The 27,214-nt window shown below is 27.3% G+C and overlaps 1 protein-coding gene across 1 annotated transcript; it reads right to left on the reverse strand.

Annotated features, from left to right (window-relative positions):
• Window positions 1-328: 328 nt before the first annotated feature.
• LOC112604162 lies at window positions 329-26,855 on the reverse strand. Its single transcript, XM_025353068.1, has 7 exons — window positions 26,703-26,855; window positions 26,489-26,639; window positions 5,801-5,950; window positions 3,653-4,254; window positions 2,594-2,917; window positions 2,326-2,473; window positions 329-1,026 (listed from the first exon to the last, which is right to left on the reverse strand). The coding sequence occupies exons 2-7, from the start codon at window positions 26,523-26,525 to the stop codon at window positions 764-766; spliced, it is 1,524 nt and encodes a 507-aa protein (XP_025208853.1). The 5' UTR covers window positions 26,526-26,639; window positions 26,703-26,855; the 3' UTR covers window positions 329-763.
• Window positions 26,856-27,214: the final 359 nt, after the last annotated feature.

The raw sequence follows: 27,214 nt of genomic DNA on the forward strand, positions 1-27,214 counted from the left end.
ATAAAAAATTGTGATATTTTAATGAATTGAAGAATATTATCATGTAAAGACAGATAAGCATGAATATGTGATATTTTAAAGGGAAGAATTATAATTCATACAATATAATATATATATATATATATAGAGATCCAACAAAAATTGTTTACAGTATAATTTTTTACATTTTGTTGTTTTTAACTAATAACACGGAATGTATTTGTTTGCATACAAAAAAAAAAAAAAAAAAATACAATAAAGTAATAATAATTCAATGTTATTAATTGGACATAATCGTAATTTCTATTTAAATACTATTATATAATAATAAAAAAAAATCAATTAACATAGTAATTATTGTTTACAACCTACAGACTAGAAACATAAAAGTAGCTTTTCCCTCTTTTGGTGTTAAAAATGTTTATACATTTAATAATATTCAATATTTAAATAGGATCTCTACCAATAAGCAGATTTGTCAGAATAGGAGAAACTATTTATTGTATAAGATATGATAATATCAAAATTGTTTGCAATTTAAAAAGTTTCTTGAGCGACTTACTACAAAATAATAATTTAATGTAACATTTGTTATATAATCACAGTGTTACTATACATCTTCTTAAATGCATATATTAGTATACAATTCACAGTCATCGTAGCTTTTGAACCTTTAAGATAGTTTAAGGGAAATTAATAATTATAAATACGACATGATCGAGATTCTGCAAAATTGGATAAAGCATATAATAATATCTTCTCAATAAGAAATATCACACGCTATTTAACGAGATTTTCGAAATGATTGTGAACCGACAACTGCAGCTACGTTGTTGTTAGGCTGTATGTTTTTCAACACTTTCATGGGCTCATAGAACTCATCGGTAGTGTAAATTGGCGTTGAGTTCCTCATTAGACTGTTGTTTTTTGGTTGCGATTTACGCCTTAATAAAGGTGATGTCTTTTTGTTGTTTATCTCTTCGATTTTTTGTATAATCTGTTGTACGCCCAAAACCTGGTCCGTCACAGTCATTTCGCATTTGTCGTCTGAAACCAAAATCCATGTACATTAAACACGGCATATTTACATCTTTACAAGTGTATCGTTATTATTATAAGCTGGACCGTTTTTCGAGTATACTAATTTTTGATTATTATTTATTATTATTTTTTATTTATTAATAATCGTAATCGAATACGATATTTGTATAATTCATTATTATAATAACCTAAATTTGTCGTCACTCGACATTCATTCAAGAGGTTTACATGCATTTTAATTGGTTAACTAATTTACGATTATGCGTTTTTAGCAAGTATGAATTTTTTGTACAGTACAAATTTTTACTTAAACTTTAATAATATGCAAATCTAGTTTTTCGGGTATACGTACTAATTTTTGGTTATTATTATTTTATTTTTTAAAGTTATTAAAAATTGTATTCGAATTAAGATATAATTCATTATTATTTTAATCTAAATTTGTGGTCACTTGACATTCATTCTAGAAGTTTACATGAATTTTGATTGGTAACCTAATTTACAATCATGCATGTTTAGCAAACATAAATTTTTTGTACAGTATATTTTATTCAAACTTTAATAATATGCAAATCTAGTTAACCACTAATGGTCACGCAGCCTTAATAATCCTTATTGTTTGTTAATGTTATTTTTTTTATTAAATTTCTCATACCCAGAAAAATACTTTTTTTTTCAATAGGATAATGCATTAATCATATAGTTTTTTTAACGTATTGTAATTCATTCAATAAATAAAATATTAAAAATAGTATAATTAAATATTATTGATTTTTATTATTACCATTTTGGAGTCCTAATATTAATGTAATAAATTCCTTGTTGTAACCAGGGATGTCATTTGAGGGGATTCAGGATGTGCGGTTTCATCCTTTACTTCTGAAATAATACTAATTGGCCTACGCTCTGCTGAGATAATGTTCAAAATTATATTTTCTTAAATGATATTTTAATTTTGATATTTATCAATAATATTGGTATACTGTCAATTGTTATGAATTTATGATTGTTAATTATTTATTTTATTTCAGTTTTTAAATTGATTCTTTTTAATTATATTGATGCAATAATTCGATACATGCAATGTATGGAAATAATTGAAAGCAGGATTATGTATATATACGTATATTTATTTTTATATGACCTGGTGAAATTTCAAAATGGCCTGCTTGAAACCTCACACGCCCAAAAAAAACCTGAAGTGTTTTCCTTGATTATAACCCTTCTTTATTTAAAGACCTTATTTTAGTGTTAATATTCTTGTCTGCCATACTGGCGCCTAACGACGGATTTAGTTAAACATACTTGTTATTATATCGTAACTAGTTTCTTTTTCAGCGAAATAATCATCGTATTCGTTGTTATTTCGATCTTCCTTGACTGGCACCGGCACCGGTATATTGTTTGGTATATTGTAATACGATGTGTCGCCATCCCAAAACTGCTTATCGATCTGAAAAAAAACTTTTTATCAGTACCGAGAAATCGATAACGATCAGTTAACAGTAACAACGATAACACCCACGGTTGCTACTACTACTTTTACTAATAATAATAATAACAAACAATAAACCTTTGGCAAAGTATCCTTTTCTTGTTTAGACTCGTCGATAAAGTGGTAAATCGACTCTATCATATCTACGTCATCGGTTCCGTTCTCGTAAAGATTGACCGGTCTTATAATAGGATTCGGTTTATCATAATAGTAATCCTGTGCGGTGGTGTCATCGGTTGTAGCAGCAGGGGGTACGGGCAATTCGCGGTTAGGCAATAGCTCCTGTTTGAAACATATGGGAGACGGCGAAAGTTGCTCCATTTCTGGGGTGGACGACTTGCTGCACGAATTGTTGATGGCCTCGATCCAAGAATGCAAGTCATTTTGATTTTGAGCTATAAACTGTAAATCGAGAAAAATGCATAGCGCCATAATTAATATTGGCTCGTACAAACATACATTGATGTATTATGTATAGTTAAATTTAAGCACCGTGATAAATACTCTACTACTATAGTATACGCTTATCTTATAATGGTTTAGATGTCCAAATTTACGATGTTTGTACCTACTACCTACTATGTACATATATTTTTGAGGAACAAATCTAGTTTCGATTCAAGAGGGATTAATTTGATTCGATAAACATTTATTTCCTGATGTACAGACATCATTCCTACAGAATAATTAAAATCTGTCATCAATTTTTTTTTGTTTTTACATAAATAGGTAGGTACTTACCTATTTGTCAATATATTATTGCATAAAAATATTTTGTGTTTTACATATTTTAATCGAAATAATATTATATCATTTGCGTTTTTTAACTTTTACTATTGCATATTATTTTACTATAATTGTATCATCGGTGACCTGCTAAAGTATTTGAAAAATGTATCAAAAGTATTCTGAATCTTATCATTTATTCATTAGAATACAAAATGAATGAATTCCTTACAAGACCGTCAAATAACATTATATGTTTTGACCACATACACATCTCGACTATTTTTAATTTATATTTTCAACCACATCATCAAGGACTATTTTTTTTCGTGATTCTGTGACCAGTCCTACATCAAGATAAATTTTATACCTAGGTATATAAACTATTGGTCAGATTATAGGTATTATTACCTGGTAAGTCTTCTTGCCTGGACACACGACTTCAAACACCCAGTCTTTGTTCCGATTACCGCCGCCCGCCGCGTCCCTGGCCGTGTACCCCTCGAGGTGGACGACCAGACAGGGTTTCAACTCCTTTTCGCCGTTGTACACGTACATGGTGGACGACAGCACTGCGGCCCAGTACTTCTTCGTGTGGTCGACGAACAGTATCTTCTCGCGCTTCGTCAGCGGCCCGTACTTGCTAGCCGAATACTTGACCGCGTTCGCCGACACGTAGATCACCTCGCTCTTTGAGCTTTCCGACGAGTCGCTGTTCGACCGACTGCTGAGGCTGCTGCTGCCGTTTAGGGCCGACTTGCTCAACGAGCCCGTCGACAAGTTGCCGCTGTCGGTGACTCCTACGCCGCCGCTGTTTGGCGCGCTGTGCCGTTTCGCGTTCAGATGGTGTTTGGACGGCGGACCGTATCCGTGGTAACCGGTCACGAAAGGTTCGTAACTAAGCATGTCGTCTTCGTACGGCACGTTGTTGTAGATCGGTTGGTTCGAGCAAAGTTCTTCGTACGCCGCTTGCTGGTGTAGGCACGCAAAGCTGTTCGACTTCATTATCAGACCTGCAGCAAAATACCGTATTATTATTATTATTATACGCCATATCATCGTAAATATTATGGAATATAGAAAAACATTTAATATACTGACATTGTGGCATATCATATTAATATAGTGTAATCTTTATATTTCATAAGTAATCGTAGTTTTTATACGTTTAGGTAGCAATTTTATTGTTTTAATTTTTTTATTATTATTAAAACTTATTTAATTACAAAATATAATACGATAATAATTATCGGGTACAAGATGTAGAATGTATATGTATTATATTTATATATATATAACATATTATAGTTATACTATATGATCACACTTATACAAATAAAATTATTATTAATATTCTAAAATGATCCCGAGTTTAAACAGTATTGCATCATTTGTGACAATTTTAAAAATAAGTAAAGTTTTTATGGTACCTACCGATTTAGAAGAAAGTAATTTAATCTTTAGGCACATAGGCGTGCGCATGGGTGCAGCAGATGCAGCTTAGGCTGCATCTGGCTCTTTCTGTAACGCCAAATATGTTTAGTTTTTCTGCGTGTTCGTGATACGATTATACTCTTTGTTTAAAATTAAAACCATGATAAAATAGATAATTATTTTTAGTGTTGATAAATATACAATGTACCTATTGGCTAAACATTATGCTGAAAATGTTCCTAAAAATAAAAGTTATCAACAGACATCAACAAAATAAAAATATGTCCTGCACCTGATCGGTAACTTTGCACACGCCTATGTTTAGGTATATTAGATACCTAAAATTAATTTTAAAAATTGTGGTACATTATTATTTATATTTAAGTTCAGTCGGTTTGTTGGGAACACAATAAGAGTAGAATCCAATATTAGGCGTATTTAAATATCTATAATAAATACAAACTCAAAAATTAAAATCGCTGTTTCCAATTCCAACATTATTTTGCTTTAAAAACATTTTTATTTACATTTAACATATTACATATAATATGTTTTTTCTACTAAATAACATAGTGTTTTTTTTACTATTTTCCGTATAACGTTTTTTATATTAACGTGTGCATAAAATACAATTGCATAGAACTGTTAAATTCAAAGTAATTATACCACGAGTTTCCACGGTACGCTACACGTATTCATATAAAGATATTCTTGTTGTAGGTATTTTTGTAGGTATTTATCGGCCTACCTGTGGCGTCGTCGCGTCGGCATAGATGCATTGTGCCGTGGGTTTTTGTCGTTTTTGATATCTTGTCAACATTTTACCTTGAAAACCATCGTCACGAATGAAATAGGCGACGAGACAACACCACAATAATAAAAACTACCTCTTTATATATTCATATCGTGCACATATAAAATGATATTTGTTTGTAGTACCGCATCTTATTTTGCAAACTATATAATAATATGTAGTCCGTAATATTATTATGACCTACCGTTATTTGCTAACTGGGTGAAAGCTATTATATACATAAATTATTCCTCGTCATCTCTGATTTTAGAATTAGCAAAAATTGAAAATGCAAATTAAAAATAACAAAAATTATTCTAGCACATAATCACCTTTTGAACGCCCGTTCATGTCCATGTATGGAGTCCTGGCTGGCGACATTTCTCTATTGGTAAGTTTTTCCAAGAGTTGTTGGCGTTGTATTTCGGCTCGCTCTGAAAGAGATTCGGCGACCAATACCGTTTGCAAATATAAAGCCACATCTGTAAACAATTAACAGAAATTAATTTATTTTTTGACATGCACACATGTATATACATTTTTTTATTAGTCAGTTTTATTCTTGTTTCTAATTTTTTTTAAATGCTATTTTTTTTTAACTCCGAACAAAGAGTTAATATTTCTTAAAAATAATACAATTTAAATGTCAATTATATTAGTTTATCATATAATATTGTCAATAGACTTAAATGTTTAGTTCTTTATTGCAGTGCATACTGAATACCAGTTGAGTCCAATTTTTAATATTTTTAATTATTTACTAAAGACTATTATATTATTTTACAATTTACTTAATCACATATTTAAATAAAAACAAACTACCCAAACATACATTTTCAACATAATTTATAAATCGATATTAATATAGTGATATACTATGTTTAATAATAAATAATAAGTTATAAATTTATAGTTCATTAATATAATAAAACAATTATTATAATTATAAAAGGTATAATAGGTGCATTTTAGTAACATTTTTAAATGTATTATACGCTGTACTTTAAGTTTCTAACTTTGGCAAAAATTGTTACTATTTGTTTAAATACCTTAAGAATTATTTTATATTTAATACAAGATAGACATATTAATAAATTACATAGTTATTATACTTTTATTATAAAATTTCCTGTTAAAATTAAATGTTAACTTAACTATTTTAAAGTAATAATGAGGATGCAATTTAGTTGTGATCATTATTATGGCAAGTAGGAGAAATAATTTGAACAAGTTGCGTCTCCCAACGGGATGTATAAGTTACCAGTAGAATTCAATACCTAAATTAATACTAAAATGTAATTTATTTGGGATATAAGTAGTTTATACTTCCTTATATTGATATTATATTAAACATAAATTAAATTATATTAAAAGTCAGTAATTTACATACACTATATACCCTAAAGCAATGTGTTTTTGTTTGATTGTCAAAACTTACATCATTTGAGAGAAATATTATTGTGTAGAGAATATTTAAAATTATTTTTGTATCTATTGATTGAATCATCATTTCGCATTAAATATTATCGTATAATATTATACCTATTAAAATCAATTATCTAGTAAATGAATCATGTTTGAGAGAAAAATATTATGCTAAACCGTTGATGGTTGATCGTGATTTGGCAACGTTTAGCAATGCATATTACCGTAAATATCGTGAATGCTAATAAATTGTACCTCATCACATTGACCTTCAAAATGTATTCTTTAAATAAAAAATAAATGATTGCTATGCTGTTTAATTGATTAAAAAATAATTTCCGATAACAAAAATATTTAGTTATTTATATTGGATGAAACCGACTTACTGCTTATATATATTATGTACATTATATACAGAATTAATTCATCCGTGTAATAATAGCTTGTTGTCAACGACTTTCAACTGTGACAGTATAACTGCTATATTAGTAATTATCTTTTAAAAGCACATTGTCCTCGACCAAAAGAAAAATATCCGAATTTTATTAAATACGTATAATAAGTAATGTTTTTTTATAGATTCTGAACGGAACAATAAATACGATACATTGATTATACGATAATGTATGTTTTTTTTTGTTAGTCATCACTTTTTAAGGCAGTAAACTACTTCAATTTTCAACTTAGGGAGTGGTTTCTAATAGAAAATTGGATTTAGTTGTTACTTTGAGAAAGGGGAGTTGTAATTTTTGTTGTAATTCAAAAACAAATAATTGTAGGTATTTAACATTTTTACCAAATGTTTAAGTGTATTGTTATTTTAAATTTCCAATTTCGTATAGTTTTCTTCTTATAAATTTTATTAAAAAATGTTATCACATGATAAATATTTTTCAAAATTTAATGCAAGATTTTTTATTAATTGTTCTACTTGTGACGAAAAAAATAATACCAATATCACATTAATTTTTTATGACAATTTGAAGTTCAAATTTGTACGATATTGGATATTCGCCCGTATAATAACTATTTCTCCTCAAATGATTTTTGATACTTGAACAATCGTAAAAACGAATAACCGAGCAGTATACTTGGAATATTCATTAATAACGCTTGTTAAAATTTCCTATACATAGTATAATTTCCTAAATATTTTGACTCTTTTTGAATTATTACCATGAACCTTCACCATGTTTTACGGTAAGATGGTATTAACTCTAAAGTAAATAACAATAATAAAATATAGTATAAATAAATATTGTTATAATAGTTTAAAATTTTAAATACTCATACTTAGGGCTCCGAAGTTGATGACCTCAAAAATATTAAAAAATGACCTAAAAAGTAAAAAAATGCAAAAAATTTAAAATAAAAATTAGTTATTTAGATTCACGTGTTTATGAAACACATTTGTGGACAAGAAAGCATCGTATAATAAGTTCCAAAAATGCAAATTCATCAACTTCCGAGTCCTTATAAGTATAATGTAATTAATGCAATGTTTTCGAAAAAAATTAAATCAACCTACCATAATATTAATAGTAAAATAATTTACTTTAATAGCAAAATCGATAAATAAATTGATAAATATAATAATAAACATATCATTAATATAACTAGTGAGATAAACTGACAGACTATCTACGTTTAGCATCATATTTCGTAAGCAATGATTTATCATTGAATTAAAATGTAATACATCAACTACAGAAAATCTACTGAACAGTAGAGTAACTAATGCCCATTTACTCACTTCTTTTTATCTAAATTGGACTTTTGAAGTTATAACCATTACAATATAATTATCATATAAAATCTAGAATTGATTTACCAAGATATTTTATTTTTAATAAAAAAACTATACGAGTCTATACTACTTTCATACAATAATAATTATATACACATTTTACATATTTATATAGTTCAATGGCAAGCTGAAGAGTATACAAATATCTATAATTAGATGTTTTAGTAATATCAAGAGTAAAAATGTACTAACTTTCACGTATTTACTAATACATAATATGTATACATATAAAAGTACCAACAAATATAATTAAAAATTGTTTACTATAAATTTTAATCATAAATGTAAGTACCTACCAAAAATACATATAAGTATATCTATACTTACCTACCTATAATTTATATGGTACATTATACTAGTAAAGGGAATTTTTTTTTTTAAGTTTTGCATATCTGCAGTTAAATATTAATTATAATGAAATAAATTTCAGTAAGTAACTTACTAAATATTTAACTTCTTGATTTTATAACAAAAAATTATATTATTCTTTTGAACAATGAAAATCATTTAAAATTTAGTACAAAATTTTATTCTAATAGTTTAATTTGTAATCATCAATTTCAATTTTTTCAATAAGCTTTATTTATAAAACTTAAATACTTAAAAACCACATTTCACATACTAAAAAGTTACTATCTTAAATTGTGTGAAGAAACTATCTTCTTATTGATTCATTCGAAAAATTTAAGGAAATTCGATTATCTACATGTATTAGTAGGCAATTGTATTACTATTTTTCTTTCTTAATAATAAATAGTTAAATATGACTAAAAAACATTTTTGTAACATAATTTTATGAAGTCATTTAATGAACTGTAATTTAATTCTTTAAATTTTTCTCAATATTTATTATTACACATAATAATATAATGTAACTAGAAACATAATTAGTTTACCAAGCTTTCAATGACGTAAGTATATTTATGGAAATTAATATCACGAAAATAGTAAATACTATAAAAAGGATTTTTAACAAATTTATTAAATAATACGATAACCATTCTTAACAATACTCTCATTTAAATATTTATAATTTTGCTAAGAATATTCGTTAAATGATGGCGTAAAATGTAAATACATATTATAGTGTATTATAGTTAAATCAACAAAGGAAATTCAACATGAATATTCTTCGCAAACAAATAATTTATTTTAATAGTACTAAGGTAAATGTTTTTCTAAATAATGCTGCGCACATATTTATTTTAAATTAAGTGCAGGTCATGAACAAACTACAAAAATTTAAAATTTTTATTTAAATATACGTTTTGTAATATTATAACAAACAAGTCACAAGACGTAAAAATAAATATTACGTAATTCTCTTATATTTCTCAGAGCTTAGATAAATCATCAGATTAATATAATGATTAAAAAAACACCGGTGCAGATTCTTCTAGATTATATTTTCAATTATTTGTACTATTATTTTTTTTTATGACAAATGTAAATATTTTTAAACTCAAAATAGCTATTTATTTGTTTATATTTTATTATATAGCTTTTCATTTTGAAAAATGTATATTAATTTTTTTGAAGAAAATAGTTGTAGATTTGCCTCCTATAATAATATGATGTGTAATGATAGTTAAAAAAAATCAAATACTTCTAGCGCGGTTTGTGGATAAATCATATTGTAGATGCTTGTTAAGGAGCCTTTTAACGCAAATTTATAATACAATATTATAATTGGTACCTACTTAGTGCAGTTCTTATAATAAATGCCACACAAATAGAGCATTATAACACTATGTATACAATTTTAAATATAGGTGCGATTATTTCAAAGTGGTTAACAACGTTAAACATATTGTTATATTATTTCATAAAATCTTGTTTCGTACCGGTCGCTCTCACTTTCTAATTGATTGTAGATCCTATACCTACACACGTGCGCACAGAACTATTATAGTATTATAACTAATAAGTTATCTCATTAGCATTGTAAACATCATTAATTTTTATTTTTATTTAAAGTATTTCTTTTGTCCTGTGTGAGGTTTAAGTGCATAACCTTTTTTTTTTTTTTGGACAAAACCTTCGTCGGCGTCTACACGGCGCATACCGATCACACACACACACATTCTTACACATACAAGCATTATAATGGTACTAACTACACTCACTCCACAAAAGCGACTCATTGTCCGCGTGAATATACAACAACAGACGTACCACACATCCGTTACTGGTTGCTGGAGCTGATCAATTTATACGTGGACCCTAAGAGGTATATAAAAATAAACATATATTACTAAAAACGGTCTTCCAGAAACAGGACTAGAAATAAGTAGAGTGCTGCACGTGTATACATTTACGCATTAATATATAGTTCATCCGTCTATCATGCGTGAAAGTGTACGCACTTAACTTTTGACAATATTAATAAACCTGTCTACCCGACGACCCTGAGAGCCATTAACGATAATTTTAGGAAAGGAAGGGGATAAGCCCTTCAAAACAAATTCCACAAAGGCATTCCGAAAGATATTCGATAAAGAAATTGACATATTTTTGATTTTTACTGTTATACAAATATTACGTTTGATTATTCTTTATTGTAATTAGTTATCGCATATCTATGTTTTGTAGTAAACTTTTGTATATTTCACAATATATAATATTTATATTATGATTGATAGAAGCAAAATATTTAAAAGCTAGATAAGTCTATCAGAGGAGGGAGGACGTATAATGTGAAATTGATTACTGGTTTAAATGTAAAATTTAACTAAATCGTCGGAGACCTAAACGCGTATAGGCCGCACATATATTCACCCACTAAAAGATACGATATCATACTAATCGGATAAAATATTATTATTATTATTACAATATCTATTCATCTTCCCGATTGTATACGTCTCGCTGAGCTCAGTGTATTAACCCCGCGCGAAGGATACAATATATTTTATTATGAATTATTATAATGTCCCGAATGATGGCGTTGATTAATACGAATGTACATATATTATTACATATGAAATGTATAACATCGACTATATTAAGGAACGTCGTGTAAACCAAACCAAAGAGATCGCGGCATGTGGGAGCTCGTAATAATAATAATAATAATGAAATAATTTGTACACGGACGAGAAGAGTGCGGCCCGCGTAACATGCGTAGACTTCTCATCCTAATTGAAAACAATGAATTCAAGCATCGGCTTTAATTGACACTATTACGTATATAAAATACATAGCATTCTATAAAACCACATTGGTAGTAGATATTATATTATTTCTATATTTATATTCTTACAACACGTTATGATTGAATACAATACGATGACGTTACTTGTCGTACCTATATATTGTTTTTTTTTTTTTAAATATCCCTCGTAGATATAGTTGTATAGGCACATACCATATAAATTATAATAGGACACACCAACATATATCACGAAAAATACTTTTAAAAGATAGGTATCTAGAAGAATGCATCTGATTTATTTAAAAAAAAAAAAAAAGAAAATACCATTTAAAATACTTTACTAATACACTATTTAAAAAAAAAAAAGTATTCAATAGCATAACAACGTAAATGATATTATGTTAAAAATACCAGAACTCGAGAAATATCTACAAATACTGATCATATTTACATAACCAATTCGTTAATATTTTAACGTTTACTAAACGACCCGTTCGACCGACTATGACTTATCCGGTACCTAATACGCTAATAATGTACTATACACGTGAAATAGAAGGTGAAAATTATTCTAAGTTAATAGAACTATTTCAATATCCTTCAAAATGTCTCATTTTAAATTTTAATACGATTATTTACTTTTTTGAAACTTTTAGTCTGTAAGCCAATTATAAAAAATATGTACTGCATAATATTGGAATAATTTGTTGTCTGTGTCGTATATTTGCAGGTTATTCATTTTATGCGTCATAACTATTATAATTTTATAGTGTCAAAATATTATGATATTATAGTTCGTCGATAATGCGTGTATACACATAATAACCACACCCATGTAATGCCATTAGCTTATGTATGAGAGTTTTGCGAGTTCTTGTTTTTTCTTGAAAAGTGCTCCTACTTTAGTCATTGCATGAAAAAACCAATAAATTATTTACGAAATACTAATTTTCAAAATTACTTTGAAAATGTAAATTGTTTGCTTTTCAAAAGGAAATATATAAATAATATTTAACACAAAATGAGATACTACAAATATTTTTAATACGAAAAAAAGTATAGCCACATTACTTACTAAATTAAATTAATTTAGATCAGCAAATTATCAAAAATAAATTTCAACATGTTAATTTAATACAATATTTTTTAACATAGTCATGCATCGTGAATTAAAGTATGTACTACACTAATATCAACAAATTCATAACCATAAAAAGGGCTAAAAGAAATTGTTTAAGTTTATAACTATGAAATGGCTGATAACTCAGAATGGTATTCGATTGTAGATTTATATGGTACACATTATTCAAAAATAGTAACAATTGTTCGATTTGCGAATTATTTATTGCTTGTTACATAATATGTAAGCAAGTTGTACATTGCATAATTGTGTGAACCACATTTTGTTATTATTATATATTTTTTTATTTTCTTACTACTTATACGTAAAAAAATGAGATAAAAGACAACACAATTTTACTCCTATGAATGGTTAATATAATAATTTTTCTATAAAACAAAATTTATAAAATTCCCGATCAAAGAATATTAAAATATTTTTTACAGTTGTGAGATACTTACAATAAAAATTAAATAATTGAACAATATATTTCATAACTACAGGAAAAAATATATTTTTTAAATTATATTTTATTAGTGTCTAATACTATAATTATTACGGTCTTAAAATACATTGTATAAGACTTCTCTGAACTAACATCGGTTATGTAATAATATTGTTCAACAAAAATTTATTTTGAAATTATAATTCTTAGGAACCTTATTTTACTTCTTTAAACTTTGAAGAATAAATATGTATAATATATTATGTACAAATATAAGAAGATTTAGTGAATTATGCGTGAACACTTTGTAAAGCGTTTTACAATTTCATTCATTTCAAAGCTACATTTTTTAACAATTTAATGAAATAAAAAATTTTTTTTACTATTTTTGTAATACAGTTAGTGAACATATTATTATTGTGATATAAATATAAAGTATAATATTAATACATCAAGATTATGCATCATACTCAATCTCAAGGGGAAAAAAAAATTTTAGAATTTACTCCATCTAAACAAATATGCACGTGTATATTTATTCATTGTCTATTTTAAACAACGAATCATAAATTACATTTCAAATACAAATACGTTCAAAACGAATCAAAAATAATGAACGTAAAAAAATTTTTTTTCATAAAATTAATAAATAAATTATAATGTTTACGTTATTTTTTATTCGCGCATTAAATGTTTCACGTCTTTACAAAAATAATGTTTAATGAGCAATAACATAAAATATGCCTAAAATATTTTGAAAATCGTGTTTACTTTTTAAGCTAATTTTGTAACGTCGAAATTCTTGAGCAATATCGTACGTATACATTTTTTCTGGACCAATTTGCGCTTATAATTTATTACGACTATACTAAGTACCTAAACTATATTATACATACGTATAGGTAGGTATATGAAGTTATTGAATTTCTTTTTGGTCGACCTTACGCAATACTGCCATTTCAAATAACCATATAGTAAACATAATCAATCTAACTTCCCAATGGCCAAAACATTTTTATTTTTTACGCCTTACTATATCATAATTATTATAATACTGCTACAGCTAGTGCATGTGTATAATAATATTGCACCCATAGCAATAATGTTGCTAGAAACTGCGTGTAGAGCACATTCATTACCGGTTATCTCGTACGACCATAACGTATGTATTATAATAGTAAAACGTGTTTTAAATAATAAATAAATCGCGTTATATGATCGGACGAGGGAACACCGCTGCGACCGTTTGGTGAGTATCCCCAGTTTCCCGCGTGATCGCATAATCATAGGTATATAAAATAATATATACCAATATCCGACTGATTCGCTATACAAGATTGGTGGACCGCCGTCTATATCTGACGTGTTATTAATACCAAATTTGAGATAATTTTACGACATCGGTTGATTTCACATTCGTGAATTTAATTGCTATCTGCTATATTTTGTCGGTCACAGACCGCAGTATACATATTATTAAACGTGTAGCAGATTTTAATATGGAATCAAACGTTTAACTTCCTACCTATTTATATATATAATAATAAGTAGTATCGGTGGTGTTTTATATTTTCTTGTCGGTGTTATTAAGAGTAATCCATTGGGTAACTGGTAACTACATATATGACAAACGCCTGACGTGTGAATAAGGTAGCATTGCATCTGCTATATCCATAAGTAGGTACTAGTAATAATTAGTATAATTAGTGTATCTTTAAAATATTCCTGACGTTTTACACACTTTAGTTAAATAAAAAAATTATATATATTTTTTTTTTTAGATATTATTTTACACTCGGTGGCCAAACATATTTTCATTTGTATCAATTGGTTATTTTTATTCTTTGGTATTATATAACTCATTCTTGGAACACGCCACAATTTAAGAAAAATATTAAGAACTCTCCTCTCACGAGGGAGTGATGTAAAAATTATATTTGGTTGAGCTGATAAGCATAAGATATTGAAGATTAATTTATGTCAATGTGTGACAAAATTTACGGAGACTTGACGTCTATATATTAATTTCGAATATTTATAAACGCGTATTGTGGAGGGCGTTAGATTCCAGTCTAGTGTAGGTCATCGTAGTAGTAGGTATAGGCCGGATATGGGAATACGATTTTTCTAAATGTTACAAGGTAAGAATATCGCCTTGTTTTTACTGCAACACTGTTATCTAGAAAACCAATGGCATACGACTTTCAAGTGTGTATACAAATCACCGATAACAATACACTATATCAGCGATGATAGATGACGGAACATTTAAAAATAATTATATCGTTATTACCAAACAAATGAGTGCTTTTATAGTTATTACGTTCTTACTGAGGTTCTTACAGTCTATCGTAAATCGTCTAAAAACTGTCGATGCGTTCAACTATTATTTATTGTGAACGATGATAATGAAATTAGAGTTTGACGATTTTGAGAATACCATATAAATGTCATAAGAATTTTAAATAGGATTAAGACTTACCATGAACTTGCATAAATATTAAATATTATAAATTATATTAATATATTGTAGTATTATAGTCTTAGCAAACGAACGTCTCATAACCTATACTAGAGCAATGTACCACCCACGCCACTAATTATTATTATTGTTAGACATGCGTGCCAGAAAAATAAAAATAAACGTTATCTCACAATTGGTCTCACGCGGGAAGGTCAATATATGAGTATTAAAAAACATGTGTCATAAGCCACCGTTTATGAAATATATAATAGCCCGAAACACCATATTATGGCTATATCGCCGCTGTTACGAATATGTTTATTAATTAATTTTTTCATTAATATTTCCTATAAAAACACGTCCTATATTTATTGTATAGATACGTGATACGGTACTTTGTCCGCTGGAGACATTTCATTCCACAAACATTAATAAATAAAAAACATTTTTATGGGTTACCGTCATAACAACGGAGAATTATATTTTACTACTTTCATTCGTATTAAATACTGTAAAAATACTATAAATATGCAATTCTGTAAGATAACAAAGTGATATTGCTTGAATATTATCGCACAGGAAAAGGAAATATTTTCCAAGTGATATTCACAAATCCGGGAAAAAAAGTCGCACAGCCCACACACCGGATTATAAATAAACAATTCAATATTTAAAATTTTGAACAATTTCATTTAATAATTGAAATACAATGAAAGAATTTTTATGACACACCATCATACATACAACATAGTATCTTAAACTTGTTAATTGTTATAGTAACTAAATAATATATACTATAGATGAAATCATACATAACAGTCTTTGCTTTTCCATTTTCTTTTGTTTGCTTAATGGGGAAACATTGAATTAACAGTAGTCCAAATTTTATATATATATACATATATATAGTAAATTTTTATTTTCATCATTGTTAACCTCGAATGCAGAATATAATATGTGTTAAAAATAAAAATTATTTTAACATGTATCTACGTTATAAGTTGACGGTATACTAATTAATTAAACGTTAAAGTTTAACTTTTAATTCGAGAGAAATAATAAATAATATCTGAAATGTGAGTATATACTGCGTATTTTATACCAAATAATAATTAATCGTATTTGCCATTTTTAAAGCAACGGAACATAAAAATTTACAAATTTTGTAAGACAAATAATTTTCAACCTAAAATTTGTGAGAGCTGTATCAATGATTATAGATACAAATATTTTCATTTCAAGTTTATGTTGATCACTATAATTACGATATCATAGAATTATGGTACAAAAAATCATTTATAGATCGTTAAAGAAAATATTACACACATTTTAAAATTGAATAGATAATTAATTGCTAATATAAACAAGCAGGCCTGAACAAATATAAAATATAGAATAATTTAAAAATCCAATCCTTACGTTTTTAAATACTTTTTATTCGGTTTAATTATTTATGCTGTTAAATTTATAATTATGAATTTAGATTAAAGTCTTTCGTGTTATTATTATAGAGGTTATATTTTCAATTTATAAATCATTAAACCCACAGGAATGTGAATAGTGTGATATTATACTTTGATATAAAAAATAAATTATTACTTTAACCTTTATACAATTGACATAATATAATATGCATAATTTTTTTTTTTTTTTGTATTTTTTCAATCATAAAATTCATAATACAATATGAACAGTTTAATATAATATTTTTATTAACTCTTGTCTCTTAGTATAAAAAGTAAAAAGTATAAAATAGTTCAAGTTACTTACGTAGTTACATTAATAATTACCTAGTAATAAATTAAAAAATAAGTATACATGATAATGTTTTCATTTTATTTTTTGAAAAATAACTACAGATAATTGGTTAATAACTTAATATGCATCTTTTCATATTATTCGTACAATACTAACCAAACAAAATATTTGTTTCATGTATATACATTTTACACTGCATTTTTTGCAAGTTTTAGGTATTTTTAGCTATAAATGCATTTTTTGTTTTAAACTTAATTTTTCATAGTTTTTAAATAATAGTTCATTTTTATAATTTTTGTACATTATTCAAATTGTCAGTTTATCTTCTTACATTTTAGATTTAAAAGAAAATTTAATATTTTTAAAAATATTTATTATTACGATAAATATTATAGGTAATTAAAAGTTTTTGATATGACTTATGATTATAGATTTACCGTGTGCAGTTGCTTGTACAGGTTTATACCATGGTTTTGCAGACTAACGCTTAAATTAAATATTATAATTAATGTATTACACAAATCCAAAGTTAATAATATTATTATATCTATTTTAAATTTTGTTTCCAGACAAGAAATAAAAGATACAACTCAATTATTTTTTTTTTTTTTTTGACAATAAATACACTTTTGAATAATTAATTTCTAGAAATCGTTTAGGCCATTTTTATTATATTTTAGGTTATTAAAAGTTTTTTTTTCATCATTTTTAAAATCACCAATTCCGTGTCTCAACTAATAACCATTAAATATAATGAAAACGTTAAAGAGTAGTTATTTTAATTTTTAAATAAAATATATTGATGTAAAAAACTATACCATAACAGAAAGAAATATATTTTATGATAAATATGAATAATTAAATGATAAAAAGCGAAATATGTGGGTACGTGACATTAATATATATTATATTTATTTTTATAGTTATTCATAGTTTTTACAGCAATAAAGTTATAGATTATTGGAATATACTATAAAGTAATCAATGCATTTTAGTTAGATTATTATTTCTTCTCGAAATAATTTGTATTTCTTCTATGATTCTACTACCTACATCATTAACTAGCAATCATATTAACATGAAATGATTATTATAAGTATCCAATATGATGTTTGGTAGTCAATTTAAAAACGGTATACCTAATCTTTATTATGCGTAGAAAGTTTCATCTGTTCCAAGGTAAGAACTTGAACAAGTTATGAAACGTTCAAAAATCGTATCAAAAACCTGCAGCAAATTACTATCAATGATGATCTATAGTAACATACAATAACAAAATGTATAATGTATAGTACTCGTAATATTATTATTATTATTTAATTCGTAAAGCAGAATATTTCAGTGGTAATCTATTCAAATTCAGAAGCCGTTAACAAAATACTACTATAATATAATATAATATATACCGTTGGTCGAATTCAAGATAATATAATATTACATATTCGATTCGTGGCTTTGTATGTTTATATCCCCTAGGGGCTCGTCGAGACCTGTAGACGTAACCCGATGCAATATATTATAACACATGTGTATACTATATTATACATATAGTTTGCGACCAACCAACAAACATAATATGACTGATTGGAGGGTTATTTTTAATGATCTCTCCAGCGTATAATATTAATATTATATCGGTCACTTACAAATTAGACTACGTAGAGAGAAGTTACATAAGTAAGTTGCAGTATACAAAGCAATTATCTTTCCCAATATAAATTGGCTGATGCCAATAGAAATATAACATCGAATATATTTTAAAAATATATATTTGGTGTTTTAGTTTTCTTAATGAAAGACAACCCTCAGCAGCATTGGCCATTAGGTATACAAGAGTTATACACAAGGTTACATATAGAGTTTTTAATTATACATCTTATAAATGTATATCATGTGGTTTTTATAATAATGCATAAAGTTAATAAAATATAAGATAGTTATATGATTAGGTACGTCTACAAATTTAAGATTTAGAGTTTTGACTATTCAAAAAAATAAAGTAAAGTAAATAAATTATTTTTGTTATATATTATTTAAAATTTGTATGTTTGGTTCCCTTTACTTGCCCAATTCAAAGTTTAAATAATTTAAGTTTATCATTCATCCCACATTCATACATCACAAATACGATACTAAACAACGTACATCAACAATTTCAAATCATACATTTTCGTTAGTATTTAATAATCATAGATTTTCATTTTAAAACCGAAAGTTTAAAATGTATTGAGTTTTTTTTTAAAGAATCACTCTATATAAAAATATAAAAAGATGTACCGAGTAACGGTTTAGTAAAAACGTATGTATTACCAAACAAATAAATAGCATAAGCATTATAACAACCATTTATTAAGTGTACCTATTGGCTATAGGTGCACACCTATATTATTATATTATACGATATATGAATGCTATGCGCGTCCCGTACTACTGCGAATGCACCTAGCTTATAATGGCATGTCACGGGCTATGCTACCGACGAAGACAGCGGTTGACGGTTTACAAAAACAGGTGGATAGGACACGGGTTATTGTGCTGCCTTGGGGTCAGGAGGAAACAATTTCCTGCCGCCGCCGCTGTATGTATTGCTGAGACAACCAGACTGGTTTTTTCGTCGTTTAGAAAGGATGTAATATTATTATATATTTTATGAAACTGTAGTATAGGTTCATGCGCAATTTGAACGTCTAATCAATAATTCCGAAACGTACTTTTATCGAGTTATTTAATGATTATGGAGAGATCCATTTGGGCGAACAATTTCCCTAAATAATAAAATTTGAAGAAGAAACTTATTTCGTTTGTCTTTCATATAACAATTTTTGGGTACGAAATAGTAATAAATCTCGGAATAAATTTTATATGTTAGTATAGTAGCACACTACACAAAATATTAGTTACTAAATCTAAGTTATTTAAAACTAGGAATGGTCTTTTATATTTTAATAATAATATTATTGTTTGTGGGTAATATTAATTTATAATTCAAATAGGTAGATACTCTAATAACTAGGGATCGGAACTTAATGCACTTAAAAAGTACTAAATATGTGAGCACTTATGCGCTTATAATAATACAAATATACTTTAAATGTATGCACAACGCACTAACTTATTTTTCTACTCACAGTTTTCATAGTTACAAATATTTATAATTTATACTAAATATGTATCAATAAAAACGGGATATTGTATACCAACTAAGGATTTGAATTTGAAAAACAAAATATAATAATACCCAATGAACCCCCTCAAAATAAATAAACATTATGAAATATTTATTTTTTTTTTTATTGTCAAATTTTCAAATTGTATAATAAACATATCAGTTATCATCAAATATGCTTTAAAAAATAGTAAAATTGAAAAATATACTTTTAAAACTAAAAAACCACTAGATATGCAAAAATATATATTAAATGTAAACTTTTAATATTATTTTCATTAAATCATAAAATTAATTTTAAGCAAATTTAGCAATTAATAACCCAATAGCCCCTAAAAAAATATGTTAATGCAATAACTTCCGAGCCTCACTAATAACATTTTACACGGTGAACCGGAAATAATTTAATATGACTAAGTTCCGATGACGCGTGTTCGTGTGACAAACGAAAACCACCTGTTATCGCTATATATATATATATATACGTATACGTATTATAGGTAATAGATAATATTATGCAAGATGAAAGAGATCGCTGATCAATTATCATTATTATATAGCAGTAAAAAGATGTATAAAAATATAACTATTACCTACCTAACTATCACCCGTACCAAGACGATAATGGAAACTATACGGAAAGACCATGACAAAAACGAGTTTGCGTCTTCACGAAAAAAAAAATTGAAACAATCGACTCATTGCGCTTTAATAATAATCCTATAATAATTAACGATTTTGTTTACTTAGTCCGCGTGAAAGCCACAATATAATAGACATACAATCATAAATATAGATACAATATAATAAATTGGATAGATTTATAGCGAGAATTCGTGCTTGAACTGTTCGAGCATATAATTTTACTTACTGTTTTATACGGCAACGTATCAAACGACTTAAACGTATCCGTACTCAGAAGTACAAGACCAGATTAGATTTCGACTCGTGACATTTAAAACATCGTATAATACATACACATAACAAATATGTATGTGTGTTTGTGTGTGTGTGCATTGTACATGAAAGGAAGAAAGCGGTTTTTTATGTTCTTCGGACCTATACGAGGCGCATATTGCATAAGCTTTAACGAAACGATGACCTTCCCCTGATATGCTCGCGCATTTGATTTATACCGGCGTCGGTTGTCCGATTTTTTTATAACGCGGAAAACACCGTTCAACTTTTATCCCGAAGGTATAATTCGGCAACTACTCGAATATTGTCTACGTAATATAAATCACACCGTCAAAAGAATAGACATAACACAACTTAACCATAAAATATACATGCAGTATAGTATCTAGGATATTATTATAATATTATGTTATTATGTTATGAAGAAATGTACTTATAACTTATACTATCTATGCATATATATATATATATAAATGCTTTATTCTAATATTTAAATTATCTCAACGTTTTTTAAAGACATTATAACATAAAACATTAAAATAAATCATTTTTCACGCAAGTGACACTTCTAAGATAGGAAATTATTATGATTTCATATTAATATTTTTAAATAATACAATTTTCAAAAAAATTATGTGAAGTAGCGAAGTTTTAGTGTTTTAGGCATATACGCAGTACCTAAGTATACGATAATATAACAGATACGTCATACAGTGTGGAGGATAAGTACAAGTAGCACGCACAAAGATGAAACTAGAAGAAGAGACAAAATGTGAGTCGGCATAGTTACGGGAACGATTATAAATTATAACATAATTAGAAATGACACAGACATTATATATAAGCGTATCATCGGCGACGGTATGGATTATCTTTGTAACGCAAATAGTGTTTTTTTAAACATTATATAATAACGCATATAGGTACTATTACAATTTATAATTTTTAATACGACCAACACCCTTTTGTAGTATCATGGTGTAAATTGTAAGTAAACAGTAAACACGTAGAAGTATTTAATTTCTATAAAATAGACGATAATAATGTATAGGTTTCTCAGCGGTGCCGACCGTTGACGACACGTATTAAGTGTCTATATCTTACACCTGTATCGTATTTTCTTTATACGTTTTGTCACGTCGATTCACGTTCAATAGTCGCAACTAGCAACCCACAATGTATAACACAATATTAGTAGGGTAAAACACAAACGTTTAATAAATAAATAAAAACCAAGTTCGACTTATATAGTCGGACTAGTATTCCAGTAACCTATTTGCGCGACAGTTTTATTGACACTTGACAGTTTATGATCCGTGCATCTATCTATCTATGTTCTGTACATAAAACGTAGGCATAGGTACTAGCCACTAGGTAATGCGAATACGTCGCTGATAACTGTAAGTCCGTAAGTGACAATTAGTGATTCCGGTTTTGCGATTTAACCATTTATATTTTGTACGCACATTTTTTGTACACACAACAAATCACGATTATAAGGACAAAACAATATTGTACCAATTAATGCACGTGTTAGGTACGCGAACTAAAATAGGTACTCGTTTTGCATCTGTATAACCCCTTAGAGGTTTCTTAAATAATCGATCGCAACGAAAAATAATATAATATTAACCGCCTATAATAAGTAGAGGTATATTATAATATGCGATGAGTAAAACTCATCAACATACCCATATGGCCATATACGATATACCAACTACCAATCTTTAGCTCGTAAAAACATATATTATTATCTACGACCAAGGTCCGCATATAGCGCATTAATATATTGTTATATTCACGGTCGTTTAGTTGCGTGAATAGGTAAAACTTCATAATGCTCGTTTAAGATATATTAATATTATATACTATAGACTCTAGTATCTATAGAAAATAATATTAAATGCTACTACATTATAATCAAAAACATAATTTTGCACCATTTTAGTCAACTTGACATATTTTACATCCAAAAAAGTTTTCTAATACCTACTATAAACATCTTGCGTTTATAAAATTAGAGAAGCGTAATTTCTACGTTGTTAATATATTATTTTATTGTTGGCAAAAGTAATTGTACATAACGTTATTATATTATCGTATTTTAAACTTGAACAATCTCCAGCAAACGTCTTCATTCGATGGTGCGGCTTTATACACAGTGAAAGTAGTAAAATATAACTTTCCGACAAACTGCAGCAGCCTATCGCACGCGGTTAAGTCTCACACTATTTTATGATAATTCGTGAAATCGCATCACAATCGAGTTTTAAATGATTTAACGTCGGTTATAGAAACACGTGTTTCTGATGAAGTTTTCAATATTATTTTTTGCTTATACAAGTAATACGTACTTTGATGAGTACACTACCGAACCGATTATGTTAGATATAATATCGTAAATTTAAATTAAGTAGAATTTCAAGCTTCATACTGATTCTTATCCAATTTTTTATTTTTTTTTTACAAACCTAAAACGATATAAATCAATATTCGTAGGTGTTATTACATTGCAGTGTACCATATTTGTGTCTACTGTATTTTTATTAGCCACATTGTATTTGAGTATCTACATTTTATTGTTATTACTAGTATTATTATAACAAGCACACATTTTAGGTATATAGTATGTGGTATGACTAATAATATACCTATTTGCGGAAATAAAGATCGAAAATTATTAATTTTCCAGCGTACTTTTAACAATAATAACGTACAAACAATGTATTTCTAGTTCAACTTTCTGACCCAAAGATGTGACAAACCAAAGAATGTTAAGCCTGTTTTTCACGATACATTTTGTTCGGTCGTTTTGTACCGTACGTGCCATGCATTTTAATGCATTTAATGTTCTTCCTACATACATAATATACGTATAATATTTAATATGCACTACCCAAAATATTATGTTCATCCTTGACTCATTTCATTATTCCTAGAATATTTGCTAAACTAATAGAAATCAAAAACGCGTATGAAACGTGTGATAAGAATAATCTGATCATGTTAAAGAGACTAATTGACTAGTAAAGTACAAATACCTCTATCTATTGTTTACAAGCCAACTAATAAAAATAAATTGCACGACTGTGAATTCCAATCGTATTTTAGATTACAACAGTCGAGACAATAGGCAACATTCAAAATAAAGTTTCAGAAATTCACGATCAGTAAACGAATTATTGCAAGTTACAACTTACGGTAAGTTATTAACTAACAATAAATAACAAAATATGACAGTACTGCAGTAGTTAAATGAAAAAATACACACATACATAGTAAATACAGCAGTTATGCAGTTAAGTAGAATGTATTATTATTTATTGACAAGTATAACCTATATAATATATGTTGTAGACAAAATATATAATTGTGTTGATTCGTCTACTAAAATCTGTTATTATCAAAATTAGCAGTACTTTTTTCAAATAATACATAATGACGTAGAAAACATAAATAGTTGTTTCCTAAATATATTTTAGTAAAACACAAAGTATTTTGGTAAAAATTAATGATGTCTGCTAGACTAACTTGTAATTATTGTTTGTAAAATAAAATAATTTTATTTTCATAGATTATCATACTATCTTTTCGGGTATTTAAAATTTAATATGTTATAAATGGCACTATTTTATACTTTGTTGTATCTATACGTTTAAGTAAAATGTAGCACACCTATTACTAGCTAAATAAAAATTAAAACTATCCAGTGTAAATTCAATAATTATGTTAATTTTATAATTAATCAATTCGTTTGGTCCGAATAAAGAAAAAGTAAATATTTTTGTAGTTACAGTTATAATACCTATATAATTATATTAAAAACTAAGATTTGCACATCATAACCCAGTAACATTTCAGATTTATATCAAATAATATTTTTGCTCATTATGAGTATAAAGTAGGTGCTAATTCAGATAATTATCTAATTGTAAATATCATAATAATAATGTAATAACTTTCTTAACTAATATTACTATTATAATACTTGATTATTACGGTAAGTAGACATTATTATTAATAATAAAAATATATAAAACATAAAATAAACTGCAACAAGTAATCACAACATACTAAGCTCGCAGCCTGATAGGCTATAGGTAGTAGGTATTGATCATAATTATTGTTCATTGAAGAAAATAAATTGATATTTAATAAATAGAAATTGCATAATCGTTCCATTAAGTCATTACTTATCAAATTACACATATCATCAAACGACAAACAGCATATTCATTGAAATAATACTTAAAAATTAAATTAAATATCTATTACTTATCAAATTTTATCACTACTTAATATAGTTATTAGTTATCATCGGATTTAGTTAATTTACTAAATTATTATTTATATAATTTATAACAAACGATGACTATTGTCTATTTTTCATTAAATTCTCATTAACACAATTAATCGTTTTCATCTATCTACAATTAGTTATTTTTAGAAGAAAATAGATAAGGATTGGTTTACACAAGATTGTAAATAGGATTCGTTTCTAGCATAAATAGTTTAAAATGTTCAAATTATTCGGTGTTTTATAATGACATATATCATTGGTATCCGTTTTACCTTATTCGCGCCAAAATTATAAGATTAAACTCACCGCTTACGTTAATCTAATATATTATGTAAATTAATAATGATATTAAATAGATGATAACCAGACAAGGATTATTTCAGTGTAAATTGACATTTCTTATAAATATAGATTATTAAATGTATGGACTACAATATTCGTAAAATTAATATTTAGTAATAACCTGTTAATATTTCATTTCTTCCGAAATTGCAGGCCATGGTGGAAGTTCTTATAGATTTCGCTGTACACTCGTATTATAGGCAAATACGACACAATAATTCAGCCTTTCATCGTCGGAGCAACCGGTAAAACGCACAAGTCTCGAATTCAAACTTGAAATATTTCAAAAATGGGTGTAATAAATACCGGTACGAAAAAAAAAAAGAAGTTTTTACCAAAATAACGCATGCACAAAACAACAAACGCCGTCGGCACTCCAGCAAATAAGCGTCGATCACTATAGTCACTACGATACTGTCTACAGTCCTACAGAAGCGCTGGGCCGCGTGTTTCTTTTTGCCGGCTTTCAACCTCCCACCGACTAACGCGACAACACGATCGGCGACGACGTTGTTATGTTATAATAATAATAATAATAATATATTTATACCTATAGTACCTACATCCTGACGGCTGGCGGCAGGCACAATCGTCGTCAATCTGAGACGATGCATGCGCTACCTACCCATGCGGTGTACATCAACACATGCACATCCCCTGTAGGACGTAGGTATATTGTATGCCGTATTGTAAGTACCTAATATAATAATATGTATCTATAATATGTGTAATGTGTATGTCTAAGACTTTTGAATGTACCTATATTTATAATTTTTTTTTACTTACATTTTTAATATTATTATATTATGAACATTTTGAACCAGAATATTTTTATAAAAACTTTAAC

This window comes from Melanaphis sacchari, unplaced genomic scaffold (assembly GCF_002803265.2).
Source record: "Melanaphis sacchari strain LSU unplaced genomic scaffold, SCAv2.0 Contig0_pilon_pilon, whole genome shotgun sequence".
In the NCBI taxonomy this organism is placed as follows: Eukaryota; Metazoa; Arthropoda; class Insecta; order Hemiptera; family Aphididae; genus Melanaphis; species Melanaphis sacchari.